The 14,658-nt window shown below is 63.7% G+C and overlaps 3 protein-coding genes across 7 annotated transcripts; 2 read left to right on the forward strand and 1 right to left on the reverse strand.

The window, feature by feature from the left end:
• Nucleotides 1–297: 297 nt before the first annotated feature.
• Nucleotides 298–5,573, forward strand: CORO1B (coronin 1B). The gene is made up of 11 exons (XM_080814965.1): nt 298–412; nt 1,158–1,360; nt 1,600–1,722; nt 1,842–1,971; nt 2,153–2,334; nt 2,436–2,555; nt 3,202–3,306; nt 3,386–3,531; nt 3,774–3,831; nt 4,698–4,976; nt 5,105–5,573. The coding sequence occupies exons 2-11, from the start codon at nt 1,160–1,162 to the stop codon at nt 5,228–5,230; spliced, it is 1,470 nt and encodes a 489-aa protein (XP_080671091.1). The 5' UTR covers nt 298–412; nt 1,158–1,159; the 3' UTR covers nt 5,231–5,573.
• PTPRCAP (protein tyrosine phosphatase receptor type C associated protein) lies at nt 5,519–8,055 on the forward strand. Its single transcript, XM_080814966.1, has 2 exons — nt 5,519–6,074; nt 7,233–8,055. Exons 1-2 carry the CDS (start codon nt 6,072–6,074, stop codon nt 7,851–7,853), a joined length of 624 nt encoding a protein of 207 aa, XP_080671092.1. The 5' UTR covers nt 5,519–6,071; the 3' UTR covers nt 7,854–8,055.
• A 109-nt stretch (nt 8,056–8,164) lies between these two features.
• RPS6KB2 (ribosomal protein S6 kinase B2) lies at nt 8,165–13,735 on the reverse strand. Of its 5 annotated transcripts, none has more exons than XM_080814970.1 (15): nt 13,599–13,730; nt 13,209–13,249; nt 12,992–13,112; nt 12,641–12,709; nt 11,994–12,141; nt 10,896–10,953; nt 10,692–10,792; nt 10,471–10,561; nt 10,296–10,386; nt 10,069–10,176; nt 9,459–9,521; nt 9,240–9,317; nt 9,041–9,148; nt 8,838–8,915; nt 8,165–8,579 (listed from the first exon to the last, which is right to left on the reverse strand). In XM_080814970.1, the coding sequence occupies exons 1-14, from the start codon at nt 13,668–13,670 to the stop codon at nt 8,886–8,888; spliced, it is 1,179 nt and encodes a 392-aa protein (XP_080671096.1). In that variant the 5' UTR covers nt 13,671–13,730; the 3' UTR covers nt 8,165–8,579; nt 8,838–8,885. The 5 variants fall into 5 exon arrangements, with proteins under 5 accessions (XP_080671096.1, XP_080671095.1, XP_080671093.1 ...); XM_080814969.1 differs by having other exon boundaries at nt 12,992–13,115; nt 13,599–13,725; XM_080814967.1 differs by having other exon boundaries at nt 8,166–8,579; nt 8,838–8,950; nt 12,992–13,115; nt 13,599–13,735.
• Nucleotides 13,736–14,658: the final 923 nt, after the last annotated feature.

Here is a 14,658-nt window from a genome sequence, read left to right on the forward strand (position 1 = left end):
GGGCTCCATCCAATCCTGGCGATCCCGAGGGCACGGCCAGAGGAGCAGGACCGGGAACCGGCCGGGGTCGCGGACGAGCTGCATCCCGCAACCCGCACCCACGGCCCCTCCGACCCCCACCCCTATCTCCGCCCCTTCGCCCGGGAGGGACCCGGCGCCCGAGGGGCGGGGCTCACCCAGGCACCGCCCCTGCGCTCCCTGAGCCCCAGCCATCGGGGCCTCCAGGGCCCACTCGCAGTCTCCCGCCCCTCCCCTCTGCGCGTGACCTCGGCCCCGCCCCCGCGAGCCCCCGCCCCGCCCCCCCGGCCCCCGTCCCCGGCTCCTCTGTCACTTCCTGATTCCCGCTTCCTGCTTCCCAGAGGCCGGGATCCGGAGCCGCCCGAGGCCGGTGCCGCAGCCCCCGGTGTCCCCGGTGAGCGCGGCGGGCCAGAGCTGGGAGCGCGAGCGCGGGACCGGGCGGGGCTGCGGGGGCGGAGCCGCGAGAGGCTGGGGTGGGGGGTCGCGAGTCCGAGGAGCCCTTACCCTCCGCGGCGCTCCACCCTCAGCCCCAACTCCCTGTGGCCGCCCAGCGTTTCCCCCTCTAGGTTCACCTTGGACCCCGCTCCGAGGACGCCCTGGGATGCTCTGCGGCCGGGAGCGGCATCCTGATCCCCCGCCCAGTCCCTGCCAGGCCCCCGAGGCCGGCCTGGGGCTCCCTGCAGCTCCCTGCACATTCCTGCAGCCACTGCACATTCCCCGGGGCTCAGAACTGGGGCCTAGCGCGGCTCCACACTGGAGACCTTTCCCCATCACCCAGCTTCCAAATCCGGGGCAGGAAGGAGCTCGTTTGGAACTGACTCGGACCCACAGAGGAGCTAAGCTTGCCCTGGCTTCCGCACCTCCCACCTCCCCCACACATACCAGAGCCCGGGAGGCGCCTGGGTAGGGTCCTGCAAAGCCCCTCCGGATTCAACAGTGTGGGCCTTGGGTCAGTGCGCTGCCCCCCCCCCCACCTCGATGCCCCCTTGATGGGTGGCAGGGTCTGCACCTGTGACCCCGTTCTGTAACTGGAAACTGAAAGCCAAGACCCAGTTGCGTCCTCCCCACCTCCCTTGCCCTGGGAGGGTTGAGGGCTGTTGGGATGGGTGAGGGCTGATGGAAGCATCCCCGCCCTGCAGACATGTCCTTCCGCAAAGTGGTCCGGCAGAGCAAATTCCGGCACGTGTTTGGACAGCCAGTCAAGAATGACCAGTGCTATGAAGATATTCGAGTGTCCCGTGTCACCTGGGACAGCACCTTCTGCGCTGTCAATCCCAAGTTCCTGGCTGTGATCGTGGAGGCCAGCGGCGGGGGTGCCTTCCTGGTGCTCCCCCTGAGCAAGGTGGGCTCCATGAGGGCTGGGGGAAGGACTGGAGACGGGCCACACCTGCCAGGCCTCTCTGTTCACCTCACTTTCGGTAACTTGCCCATCCCTACACCGCTGTGGGCAGGTGTCATGATTCAGATTTATTGCCTAAAAGAGGTGTTAGCCCAGATGGAGAGAGGTTTATTACCACGGGTCAGGGTCAGAGGCAAGAAACATTTCCTGCTCCCCCTTGACTGCCCCTCTCATGCCCGCAGATGGGCCGCATTGACAAGGCCTACCCGACTGTGTGTGGACACACGGGACCCGTCCTAGACATCGATTGGTGTCCCCACAACGACGAAGTCATTGCCAGCGGCTCAGAGGACTGTACAGTCATGGTGAGGCACGGGGCTGTGGTTGGGCCCGGGTCACAGGTGTGGCTCAAGGCTGCCAGCAGCCAGGGCCAAGCAGAGGCCTCAACTGGCATCTCCCCCCCCCCAACCCCCACGCCCCGCAGGTGTGGCAGATCCCGGAGAACGGGCTCACCGCCCCGCTCACAGAGCCAGTGGTGGTGCTGGAGGGACACACCAAGCGAGTGGGCATTGTCACCTGGCACCCGACGGCCCGCAACGTGTTGCTCAGCGCAGGTCTGCACCACCCGCCCGCCCCAGCCCCCTTGCCCCCCCCTGCACAGTTCCAGAACCCACACCCTCTCCCAGGCCCACCCGACAGGGGGTCCGGCCGAGGCCCACAGAGGTCAGAAGGCCGGGTGTGGCGCCTGGAGGGTGGTCCGAGCCCACCGGTGGGCTGATGGCCCCTGCCCGGCAGGCTGTGACAACGTGGTGCTCATCTGGAACGTGGGCACGGCGGAGGAGCTGTACCGCCTGGACAGTCTGCACCCCGACCTCATCTACAACGTCAGCTGGAACCGCAACGGCAGCCTCTTCTGCTCCGCCTGCAAAGACAAGAGCGTGCGCATCATCGACCCCCGCCGGGGCACCCTGGTGGCGGTGCGTGGCCCTGGACGCCTGGGGGGTGGCAGTGGACGGCCCAGGGGGCTCTGTCGGCTGCCGCACTGACCACTCTGCACCCCCCCTCCTGTCCTGGATAGGAGAGGGAGAAGGCTCACGAAGGGGCCCGTCCCATGCGGGCCATCTTCCTGGCGGATGGCAAGGTGTTCACCACAGGCTTCAGCCGCATGAGCGAGCGGCAGCTGGCACTATGGGACCCGGTGAGTGGCCATGGTCAGCCTGAGGGTCAGGCTTGGTTGAGACTTGGACCTCCACCTGGGCAAGGAGGGGAGGAGTCACCCTGGAGAGGTGTGTGGGTCCCCGGTTCTCAGCCTGGCACCTGAGGCTCTCGGGACCTGGAGCCCTGCCAGCCTCTTCTGTCGTTGCCCTTCACTCTCCAGCCTCCTCTACTGCCTCCAGCATCCTCCGGGCCCTCCCCCACACTGTTCTTGCCCGTTGAAAGCCCTTCCTTCCTTGGCTTGCCTGTTCCCATCTGGTGGCCCTTTGGGGCCCAGTGCAGAGGCCCTCCCCTCCAGGAGGCCTCCCAGCCCTTCTCCTGAAGTGTTCTGTCCCACAGCCCTGTGCCGCTGTGTAGTGGCCTCCGTGGGTCCCTCTGAGACAGGGTAGTGATGCCTGGCACCCCCTTGCTCACAAGACCTTTGATGGTGGGGACCAAAGGCCTGGAGTGGCCCAGGAAAGTGGGATCCTGGGAGTGGAAGGGATCCAGGAGGGTGGGAGAAAACCCATCTGGCATTGGTGGGGGCCGTGCCAGCTGGCATGGGAGGCGGCCTGGGGCCAGTCCTGATGGGCCGGGACGGTGAGGAGAGGAATAGAAGGTTCCAGCCTGGCCTCACTGCCCACCACCAGGAAAACCTTGAGGAACCCATGGCCCTACAAGAGCTGGACTCGAGCAACGGGGCACTGCTGCCCTTCTACGACCCAGACACCAGTGTGGTCTACGTCTGCGGCAAGGTGGGGCCAGGCAGGGCGGATGGGGGTGGGAAGCAGGCGGCCCGCTTGGGTGCTGACCCCTGCCGCCTTCCCCCCACAGGGCGACTCCAGCATCCGGTACTTTGAGATCACAGATGAGCCCCCCTATATCCACTTCCTGAACACTTTCACCAGCAAAGAGCCCCAGAGGGGCATGGGCAGCATGCCTAAGAGGGGCTTGGAGGTCAGCAAGTGCGAGATCGCCCGGTAAGAGGGGCCTCCCACGTGGCTGGCTGCACAGGGCTGAGGCGTCCCCCACCAGCGGTGGCTGGCCAGGGCGAGCAGTCAGCTCTTGGGAGGCGGCTGAGGAGCAGGAATCGGCCCGCAGCAGGGCCAGGGTCAAGGTCGGACTATGGAGGGCTTGGGGGGAGGCCCAGAAGTGGAGAGTGCAGGGGAGCCCGTGAGGGGCAGGTACCACCCACGGTTCCTCCCTCCCTTCTCTTTCCCAGGTTCTACAAACTGCATGAGCGCAAGTGTGAGCCCATCGTCATGACTGTGCCAAGAAAGGTGAGGCCACCTGGTCCCCTGCCCACCCACTCCGTTCCCCAGCAGACGGGCCACGCGGTGGGGACCGGGCTGAGGCCTGTGAATGGGACGTGGTTGAGTGTGGATGTGGTCAGTGGGCTGGACGGACACCAGCACGCCTTTGGGCCACTGCCAGGCATTGGGCTGTGCCCGGCGTGGGACAAGAAGGGGTGAGACAGGGTGAGCCCTGTCTCAGGGTGAGGCCCTGCTCTGGAAGAGCCACGGGAGGCAGAGAGATGCTGGGCGGGCCTGGGGCGCTCCCTGTGGCCGGAAAGGCAGGACCCAGCAACATGGCTGTAGGGGTGACCCTCCAGCGGCGGGTCTAGGCCAGGCGAACGGCGCGGAGGAAAGAGTGGAGAGCGGGACGAGAGCCTGGCTGTTGTGGAGACTCCCACGAAGCGGGGAGGAGCCCACATGTGGCCGGGCCTCGGATGCCCAGCCTTGAACCCTGGAGGAGCCCCATTCTTCGGCCGGCGCTCACTAAGTGAACCTTCCAGCGTGCCAGGCGCCTCCCAGGGAGGAAGGCTGTGAATGAGGCTGATGGGGTTTAGCGTCTGTGGGACACAGGGCTTCCAGGATCCCATGAAGCCACGTGGCTGCCCCCTGCTTAGGAGCGTGGGGAAGGTTTCTGAGAGAGTTGTTGGCCTCACCCCGAAGGGAAGTGAAACGAGAGATTTGCGCCTTACAGAGGCCACGGGGGCCAGGGCGTGGGAGGCTGGGTTGACAGGGCGCAGGCCTGGAGGCCGAGAGCGATAAGAAGGTGGCTGCCCAGGGTCCAGACAAGATGACCCTACCACGCCCCCCCCCCCCCCACCGGCTGATCCGGACCTCCCCCGCCCCCCGCCCAGTCGGACCTCTTCCAGGACGATCTGTACCCTGACACGGCCGGGCCTGAGGCGGCCCTGGAGGCAGAGGAGTGGGTGAGCGGGCAGGATGCCAACCCCATCCTCATCTCCCTGCGGGAGGCCTACGTGCCCAGCAAGCAGCGGGACCTGAAGGTCAGCAGGCGCAACGTGTTATCCGATAGCCGGCCTGCCGGGGCTCCCAGCTCGGCCCGCCCGGGGGCCACCAGCTCTGCCGCGTCCATCCATACGACCGTCTCCAGCGGCAGCCTTGCCGGAGCCATGGTACGTGCCCCCCAGGGGCCCCGGTCTGCGGTGTGTGTGCCTGAACCCATCGTGGGCCGGGCTCTCTGTTGAGCGGGGCAGGGCTGCAGCTCCGCGCCCCCTGACTCCGGCTCCCGCCATCCCTGTAGGAGGCCGGGAAGCTGGAGGAGGTGATGCAGGAGCTGCGGGCCCTGCGGGCGCTGGTCAAGGAGCAGGGAGAGCGCATCGGTCGCCTGGAGGAGCAGCTCGGCCGCATGGAGAATGGGGACGCATAGGACACAGGCCCAGGGGATGCCACTCCCCCTCACTTCCTCCTCCTCCACACCCTCCTCACCCAGCCTCTGCTGGCAAGTCACACCACTAGCTGGCTGCCTCCTGCCCCCTGCCCAGGGCCTCTGGGCCAGGTTCAGGGACAGTCCACACTGACCCATCCTGTGGGCCTGGGCCACAGCCACCGCCTGGCTCTTGTCATTGTCACTGTGGAGGATTTTTGTATCAAGGCAAGCTTATACTCTGAGGGACCATCTCCCCCCCCAGCTCCCTGATCCCTCCCTGGAGGATATGGGAGAGACAGGCTCTATATTTTCATTCCAAATAAAATTCTCTTTCTAAAAGCCAGGTTTGCCCTTTGCAAAGGGTCGGGCTGGGAAAGGAAGTCTAGAACACTGAGGGCAGATGAGGGCAGCCCACAGGGATCACGGATGCGAGAAAGGGCTGGGGGCCAAGAGCATCCCCCCCCCCACACCAAGTCATTGCTTCCCTGAATTCTGCCAGCTAGAGAAATTGTGGCCCCAGACCTGTGGATGCCCACGACTGCATGGGCTGTGAGCTGGTGCCTGGGTCCTCCTTTTGGAGGCCCGGCCAGAGGCTTCACAGCCCTGGCCTCATCCGGTGAGAGATCTGTGAGGCTCTATCGTGGGTTAGCGGGTTAGGGTGGTCCCAAGAGGCCCGCGGCCCCCAGCAGGGGCCTATGGCAGGGAGGGCTGGGTGGGGTACGTGGGCAGGAAGCGGAAGCGCCCAGTGAGCCCCAGCTGCAGCTGAGCGCGCCAGAACTCACTTCCACTCAACGCAGCCAGAGCTGGTGGCAGGCGCCCAGGCACCGAGGCCGGCGGACTGATGGTGAGCACGGGAGCCTGCTGGGTCCTGCGGTGGGGGCCACAGGAGCTCAGAGCTGGAATGTCTGGGCCCCGGGCACTAAGGGAGGACCCCCGCACTGGGGCCCAGGAGCAGAAGCAGTCAGTCAAGGGCAGAGATGGGAGACCCAGGGCGAGCATGGGGCAGAAGCTGGGCCTTCCTCTCCCCTTGCCTCAGAGGCAGGCCCCCCTGGGACTCAGGGTGTGCCCCCAGCACCCCTCTCCAGGCCTGGCCCCTGTCCCGCTTCTGGAACCTCTGACAGACTCTCTCACCTGTTCTGCTGGTGAGCTGAGACCTGGGCACAGAACCTACCTGCATCCCTGAAGCCTGAGCGAACAGAGCCCGGGGAGAAGGGGAGGCTTGCCCGAATCTCGGCCCCCCTCCCCCCCACCTCCCACCTGCCTTGTTCCGACCGCAGGCTTCCTCTGGTAGCGGCACCCGCCTCCCCCAGCCCCAGGCCCTGCGAGCCTGAGGCCCCCAGGGACGGGAGTTGAACGGAAATGCTGCAGCTGGGGCAGTCCCGTGGGTGGGAGAGGAAGAGGGGCTTCAGGGACGCCCCCATCCTGAGACCTGACCAAGTGGAGGGTACACCGTCGTCTCAGAGTTGGCCCCTCCGTTCCCACAACTCAGGAAGAGCAGATTCCCTCCCTCCCTCCCTCCGCATCCAGCGCCCGCCCCACTGTCAGTCTTGACACGTCTGACCAGTGTTTGCTGAGCACCTACTGTGTGTGCCAGAAATGGTAGTGCTTCAGCCTGAAAGATCCCTGTCCCCTTGCTGCCTGCTCTGATGGGGCAGATGAGGCAGGCTGTGTGAGGAGCACCCGGGCGAGGAAAGCAGAGCCAGGCTGGGCCCGGCCGCAGAGGGGAGGGGCCGGGCGGTACTTCAGGCCAAGGTGAGCCGGTAGCCGCGTGGCTCTCGGGGATGCAGCAGGCACCGGCTCATGGAAGGCAGCTGGGGTGGCAAAGGCAGGGGTCAGAGGCTCCAGGGCCACAGCCCAAAGGACCAGGGCCTTGTAGACCCAGTAAGAACGCGGCCACTTCTGCTCACTGGTCCCCATTTTGCCCAAGAGGCAGCTGAGGACCCAGTCACGCGGCCTGACCGCCCCCAGCCCCAGTGACGCGCCCCCGCCTGTCTCCCCACAGGACCTGCCCTGTGCCCTGGGGCTCGGGACACTGCTGGCCCTGCCGGGGGTCCTGGGCTCGGGCGGCAGTGCCGAGGACAGTGAGGGTTCCAACTCCGTCACTGTCGTCGTGCTGCTGCTGCTGCTCCTGCTGTTGGCCACCGGCCTGGCGCTGGCCTGGCGCCGCCTCAGCCGGGACTCGGGGGGCTACTACCACCCGGCCCGCCTGGGCGCTGCGCTGTGGGGCCGCACCCGCCGCCTCCTCTGGGCCAGCCCGCCGGGCCGCTGGCTCCGGGCTCGGGTCGAGCTGGAGTCGCCCAATGAGGACCCCGAGCAGCCGCAGGACACGCAGGATGGGGAAGAGGACTACCACCCGGCCGGCGGCCTGGAGGAGGCCGAGTCCCTGGAGGAGGAGCAGCAGGCAGGAGAGGGGCCCAGCCCCCAGCAGGCCCCAGAGCCAACTGACGAAGCACGTGACAGTAACATCGAAGGGGGCCTGGGCCTCAGATCCCAGGGGCCGGCGGGCTCAGGGGGCAGCGCTGAGGCCCTGCTGAGCGACCTGCACGCCTTCGCCGGCAGCGCAGCCTGGGACGACAGTGCCGAAGCGGCGGGGGGCCAGGGCCTCCACGTCACCGCTCTGTAAGAGCCAGTGGGGTGGTCCACCATTGTCACCGTACCTCTGTGTCCCGAGCTGTCCCGGACCCAGCAGCACCCACGCCCCCTCCCCATGATGAGTCTCAGACGATCGCTCCCCCAGCAGTTCTGTCCCCAAAGCTCTGCGGCCCTGTCCCCACCAGGAAGGGACACTGGGCAGCCATCTGGAATAAAACTCCTCCAGCCCCGTGGCTCTGTGGTCCTGTAGTGACCCTCCCCGTCTCTGAGCAGGGGCTCCTCCCGGTACAAGCCGCCCGCCCCCAATCCTGCCCCCAGAAGTCCAAGGAAGAGCCAGGTCAATGCCATGATTCAATATTTTAATTCTTCAAGGGCACAGCTCAACTGCAGGCCAGTTGGGTGGCGAGGCCACTCCCCTGAAAGCCAGAGCCTCTGGCCTTTCGTGGGCTTGGTTCAGGGGGACAGCCACCCCCAGCAGAGACACACTCTCACATACACTCACTCCTGTACCCCTAGACCCATCTCCAGGTCTCTCGAACTGGCCCAGGGTCCCACCTGCCCTCAGAGCCCCCAATCCTCCTAGCGCCCTGGGCGCCCACGGCCCCTCTTAGATTTCTTGGTCCCTGAGGGGGGTCGGATAGGGAGGGGGGCAGAGCTCGAGGGTGGCGGTGGCGGGAGAGGGGTGAGAGGGGGCTCCGTGGGCTCCAGTGGGCCAGAGCTGGGCCGGAATCCCTCAAAGGGCGAGAACTTCAGGGGGCTGCGGGGGAAACCAAGGCTGAGTCAGCCTGGACCGCCCCTTGGGTCAGAGGGCCGACACTGCCCAGTCCGCCCCACCTAGGCATAGAGGCTGCGAGGTCAAGTGCCCAGCAAAGCATCCCCTGCCACAAGGGGTCCCCGGGGGTGGGTGGGAAAACACAGAGGAGCACCAAGAGGCAGCCCTAGGGTAGGCTAGCAGAGCCAAGCCCAAACCGGCCTCCCACCCCAGCTGCACACCCTCCCCTGTGCCCTGCAGTACCTGACCGGGGTCCGGGGGCTGCTGTTGAGGCGCCTGGGGGAGCGCAGCTTAGGCTGAAAGGAGAAGCCCTCCTTGATGCTGTCCAGGACGGAAGGGGCCACATATGTGAAGCCCTGGGGGGACGGATGGCACTCAGTGTCCGCCACTCCTTCACCACAATCCTGCCCAGGCCCCCATAACCCTCAGGTCACCCAGGACCTTACCAAGAAGGCCTGGTTGGCGCTCTCGCTGAGGGCCGTGTCGTCGGGACTGTCCACCGGCGTCTGCCGCGTGAAGTGGGTGTCGAACTGGCTCACGTCCTCCTCTGACTGCTGTGGGGCAGACCCGGGCAGCAAGGAGGGGTCAGGGGGCATCCGAGACGGGTCCTCCCCCTGCCCCCGGACCGGTGGGTCCTCCACTAACCAGAGACGGCCTGATAGGAGGGTCAACGCGGCGAGCCAGGAGGTCGTCCCAATTAATGTGCCGGAAAAAAGGGTGCCTCTGTGGGTACAGGGCCCCCAAGCATCCCATCATTTCCACGTCCTTGGCTCACAGAGAAACTCCCTGTGCCCTAAGGCCTTGCCTGCCCCCTGGCGCCTTTGGGGGCTCCACCCTGCCCCTTCCTGGGGCTCCCAGACCTACCTGCACATCAGCAGCATCTCCGGGGCCACCCCCAATCCGCTGGCTGGGATTCCGTTTCAGAAACTGCAGGGCAAGGGCAGAGGGTGAGGCTCTGGGGGAGAGACACTGACTGTGTGTTCCTCCGGGTTCCTCGGGGCGGGCCGGGTGAGGAAAGGTGAGATATGTGGGAGGGGCGGGGGCTCTGGAGTGTGGTCCCCACCTACAGACAACCTTAGGCCTTCCAAGGTTTGGTGTGATGGGCCCTTCTGCATGAAGCATTCACAAAGGCACCCGGTCACGGGCATCACTCCAGGGCCCTGCCGTGGGGTCCGATCTCTGAGCCTAGCCGCCCACTTTTACCCCCAATGAGTGCCTTCTCAATGGGAGAACAACTAGCTCATCGTGAATGAACGTTCTGCTGATTAGGACCCGGGACTAGGGATCTGTGCAACAAGGTCAGCAGCTGGTGTGCGACAGAGTGAGTGCCCCAGCTCGGCCCTGCGGACGCCAAAGCCAGTGCTCCTTCATCCCCAAGGCATACTGTGCAGGCAGGGAGCCCAGAGAAACTCAGGATTCCAGGTGGGGCCTAGAAGACACTGGGGCCTAGGGACCACGGACAGAGGGAACCCACCTTTTTGACAAGGTCCCGGGCATCCGGGGTGAGGTAGGGGGGCAGCGCCAGCTTCCCTTTGAGGATCTTGTCCATCGTCTTCTTCCGGTTCTCTGCCGTGAAGGGTGGCTGGAGAAGGCAGGGGGTGAGAGGAGACTTGCGGGCCTCCCCCCAGGCCCTGGCCCAGCCCTGGGATGGGGACCCCCTCCCACCACCCTCTCCCACCGCCCCAAGGAGGCTGGACTTGCCGAGCCGGTGAGCATGTCATACATCAGGGCGCCCAGGCTCCACCAGTCCACCGCCCGGTTGTGGCCACTGCGCACCAGAATCTCAGGGGCCCTGAGGGCCAGGGGAAACCATCGGTCGGGCTGGGCCCTTCCTGCCAGTCCTCCCAATCCCTGGTCCCAGCCAGCTGCCGCTTACATGTACTCAATGGTGCCACAGAAAGTATGGGTGACCGCATCCTCGTGGATCGACTCCTTGCAGAGTCCGAAGTCCGTCAATTTGATGTGGCCTGAGGAGGATATTGGAGGGGCGGGTGGTCAGGGCCCTGGCCCACCACGTGGTGCTCCTCAGCCCTCCCTGCAGGTTCTGACCCGGCAGGTGCAGGTGCACGGGCGGGGGAGGGGCGCACACATGCGCACCCTGGCTGTTGAGCATGATGTTCTCAGGTTTGAGGTCCCGGTAGATGATGCCTTGGGAGTGCAGGTGGCCCAGGGCCAGTGTGATCTCCGCCAGGTAGAAACTGCAGAGAGAGGACAGGGTGAAGGCAAGGGTAGGCGTGGGGCTGTGCTCGGGGTGAGGGGAATCCCTGCAGCCCCTCCAGAGAGGCAGGAAGTACCACCTACCAGGCTGTGTCTTCCAGGAAGATGCCCTCTCGCTCCAGATGCGTGAAGAGCTCACCGCCTGTGACACAAACACGTCAGCAGCTGTGTGCTGGGAACCAGCACCTTTGCTCTCGGAGTCTCGGTTTCTTCTTGGGGAAAGTGGGACTCATAATTCCGGCCCTACCTGCCTCACAGAGCTGCCGTGGGGACTCAATTCAATTCAGCAAACATCTACCGACGCCTACTCGGTGTCTGGCCCTGTGCTGGGCGAAGCTGGGGACACAGAGATGAAGAGACCCAGCCACTGCCCTCAGGATGCTCAGTCTAATGGGGAGACAGACATGCACACAGGTGCTCTAATAGGCCAGACCAAGGCAAGGGCTCCAAGAGCTTAGTGCAAAAAATCTCACAGAGGAGGCAAAATGACTCCCAACGTGAGGGGACGCAGTCCGCGGTAACAGTGAGAATCAAGGGGGCACTGAGAGGGACATGGGGACTGCAGCTCACAGGGCTCATCTGTGCAGATAGGACCTGGAGGGAAGTGGGCCCCAACTGCTTCATGGCCAACAGGGGGCACCAGGCCAAGGCGGCCAGGCTTCATCGGGGCAGTTACAAGGAGCCGTGTGATTGTGAGTAGGAGCGTCGGGGACAACTCCTGTGCTGAGACGACGAGCCTGGGAGTTCATGGAAGAAAGTGAGCTGAAGGCCTCAGGCCCAGTTAGGAAACCTGACCCCTGCCCTCCCCTCAGGAGAGTGAAGAGGATGGAGGACACTGCCGAGAATGAACCAGCAGGATCTGGGACCCGACTCGACACAGGGCACGCAGGAGAGAGGAACGGGCCATGAACGGGTAGTGGAAATGGACAAAACAAGCCACTGGATTCCCGTACAAACTCCCGCCGTTCCCGTCCACCCCCAATACAGGTGAGGGACACAATAGGTGCTGGACAGACGTTTGCTGAATGAATGAATGAAGGGACGGATAGACACATGGATGGATGGGTGTGGGGGCCCCCTAGCCATTCTACACACCACATCTCTCTGGGCTTCCCCCAGAGCTCCCAGTGCTTCCTGGCTGGTTCCCTGGCCCTGGTTCCCTGGCTGGGCCCCCGCTCATACCACTGAGGCACTCGAGGATGAGGTAGAGTTTGCCACCAGTCTGGAAGGCATAGGCCAGTTCCACAATGAAGGGGTGCTTCACTGACTCTAGAATGTTCCGTTCAGCCCGCGTGTGTGCTGTGTCCTTGGCGTTGCGCACAATTTTGGCCTGAAGAGGCGGGGATCAATCAGAAAACGGGCACTTTGGGCTCCTTTAGTCCCTCCTGCCATTACCCTTCCGCCACCATTTATCAGTCCATTCTATCTCTCCGTAATCCTGCTACCAGTGGTCATTCTTCTCAAGGACTGATTTATCCTCTAGGGGTATCTCTTCACTTGGCAGGAATGACATTTCGGGCAGATAATTCTTTGCCGTGGGTGCTGTCTCGTACATTGCAGGATGTTGAACAGCAGCCCTGGCCTCTACCCACTGGATGCCAGTAGCGCCCCTATTTATTTAGTTGTGACTCAGAAACATACAGGCAAAATTGCCCACGGCTGGGAATTACTGCAAAACAACATAACCACAACTGACAATAAACCAGCCAATGCCCAAGCCAGGGGCCAGGTCCTCCACCGTGTTCACTACCATCTTCCAGAAGCCTGAAGTCGTGCCTGGAGAATGGTGGCCACCAAGCAAGGATGTGTTGGCTGAACACATGACTCACCTTCCTCAGGACTTTCATGGCATATATTTTGCCCGAGTTGGTGCCTTGCACCTTTCGCACTTGGAACACCTGTAGGGCAGGGGAGACAGGATCAACCTCCCTCTCCACATCCTTCCTTCAAAAAGCTCCACCCTGACGCTCTGGGACTGAGACCCAGAGGCCGAGGCCCACCCAAGGGTGGGGCAGTAAAGATGTCAAGTCTGATTCTGAGAGGATCTGTCTTTCCCTCCTTTACGTTTTTACCTCAGCGTTCTATGGAGGCTCGGCTGATTTCTAAGTCTAATTCGTTTTGAGACCCTTTGCTGCTGCAAGACTGGGGCAGGGAGACCAGGGAGGACGGAGGGCCAGTACCTTGCCATAGCCCCCCTTGCCCAGCACACGCAGCAGCTCGAAGCAGTGGGGCCCGATGCGCTCAGGGCCCAGGTTCACACTGGTCTCGGTCAGCTCCACCTCCTCACAGCGTCCCACAGGCCTACTGACACAAGAGTTAAAGGGGGCAAGGCTCCAGGACTCCCCGTGTCTCCCTCCCCAGCCCATACCCTCCTCCCCCAACACAACCCTCACTCACTCCAGGCCAGCCGCCCTCGACTCGGCAAGGGGACACACGTCCTGTGAGAAACCGAGGGGTAAGAGCCAAGGAAGGCCCCGGGATTCCCCCCCACCCCCACCCCCGCCCAACCCCGCCTCAAGCTGGACTACTTGGCCCAGGAGAGGAGGGGTCAGGAATGGGAACTGGCGGGCGATGGACCAGCACTAGTGAGGAGAGGCGGAGAGCAGAAAAGGGAGAACCAGGATAAGGGCTGGGGCCTGGAAGACAGGTCGGGGTGAGTGAGGGTGGGTCAGAGCTTAACAGGGGCCGGGCTCTGAGACGCTCTGGCTGGGGGAAGCCAGGGCCATTCCACCGCCTGGAGGATGGGATCGGCTCCGGGATCGAGCCGCGCCCGGGAGGACCACTCACCGAGGGGCTCGACTCTGGCTCACCCTCGCTGCCTTCCTCCGTCTCCAGGTCCAGGTCAAACACGGCCGCCATAGCGGCGCCGGCCCGGCGGGCCCTTAGGCCCGTGCTTGGCCGCGCTCAGACTGACAGCCCGGGGGGCGGGGTGGGGGGAAGTCGTATGTTATCATTCCGCGACCGCGGCCGCGCGCGCCGATGACGCATGAGCCCTCCCTCCCACCCCGGCTGGCCGCTTAGTCGGGCGGGGCGGAAAGATGGCGCCCGGCGCAAGGCCTCTCGGGAACTGTAGTTGCACAGCGCCGGGCTGCTGAAGGTGGTTTAACATCCGTTGACCGGACCCTCACTCTTCCCAGCACGGCTTCCCGGAAGCGGCACGGGACAAGGGCGGCGTGGAAGGCGCTCATCTTGGTTCTGGGGAGAGTTTGAGTTTGGATGGGACAGAAACACATGCAGATATGGGTGTAAATTTTATCCCCACCCCTGTTAAAGCAGTGCGGCAGCTGAGTGGCTGGGCGCCGGCTGGGTGGCGAAAAGCGGGTCGCGTCTCTCTGTTCGCCCCTGAGAGACGACTGCATCACAGTCTTCCTAATGTGACACCTGTCTCAAGGACCCTGTATCAGAGCATTTACTGGGTGATTGTTCAGGTCACGGCTGGGCTTTTTTGCCAGGTTCTTGGGTCTCACGGACCCACCTGTAAATAATGGGTTTGTGCTGGAGTTTGCTACGTTGCCAGTTTAAGTACATTTAGTCATCTTGCTACCTGGTACAGAATAGGCACTTAATAAAACTTTGTTAAGATAACAAATAAATGAATACACCAAACCTGGCCTGTGACTTTAGATATGAATATGGATTCTCGTTGAATGGGGCTCTGCAGGGGTGAATTTGGGCTGCGTTAGGTCTTGGATAGAGTTCTGACTGTTGTTGGAGGCTGTCTGGATGTGCATTCCAGCTGGATGGGGAGGCTAAATATGAACTCAGTTGGACAGAACTCAGGAGTCTCCAGGCTGGAGGAGGGTTATTTGATTGGATGTGGCCCTCTGGTTGTAATTCCACCCTCCAG

This window comes from Martes martes (genome assembly GCF_963455335.1).
Source record: "Martes martes genome assembly, chromosome: 10".
NCBI classification, from domain to species: Eukaryota; Metazoa; Chordata; class Mammalia; order Carnivora; family Mustelidae; genus Martes; species Martes martes.

What these genes read in the sequence shown, in the direction of transcription:
- CORO1B (XM_080814965.1), top strand. Translation starts at nt 1,160, where the DNA reads ATGTCCTTCCGCAAAGTGGTCCGGCAGAGCAAATTCCGGCACGTGTTT. An exon ending in TGGTCTACGTCTGCGGCAAG is followed by an intron (nt 3,307 to 3,385) that starts GTGGGGCCAGGC and finishes TTCCCCCCACAG; the next exon opens with GGCGACTCCAGCATCCGGTA. An exon ending in TCATGACTGTGCCAAGAAAG is followed by an intron (nt 3,832 to 4,697) that starts GTGAGGCCACCT and finishes CCCCCCGCCCAG; the next exon opens with TCGGACCTCTTCCAGGACGA.
- RPS6KB2 (XM_080814967.1), bottom strand. Translation starts at nt 13,670, where the DNA reads ATGGCGGCCGTGTTTGACCTGGACCTGGAGACGGAGGAAGGCAGCGAG. An exon ending in TGTGGCACCATTGAGTACAT is followed by an intron (nt 10,387 to 10,470) that starts GTAAGCGGCAGC and finishes CCTGGCCCTCAG; the next exon opens with GGCCCCTGAGATTCTGGTGC. An exon ending in GCGCCAACCAGGCCTTCTTG is followed by an intron (nt 8,951 to 9,040) that starts GTAAGGTCCTGG and finishes CCGTCCCCCCAG; the next exon opens with GGCTTCACATATGTGGCCCC.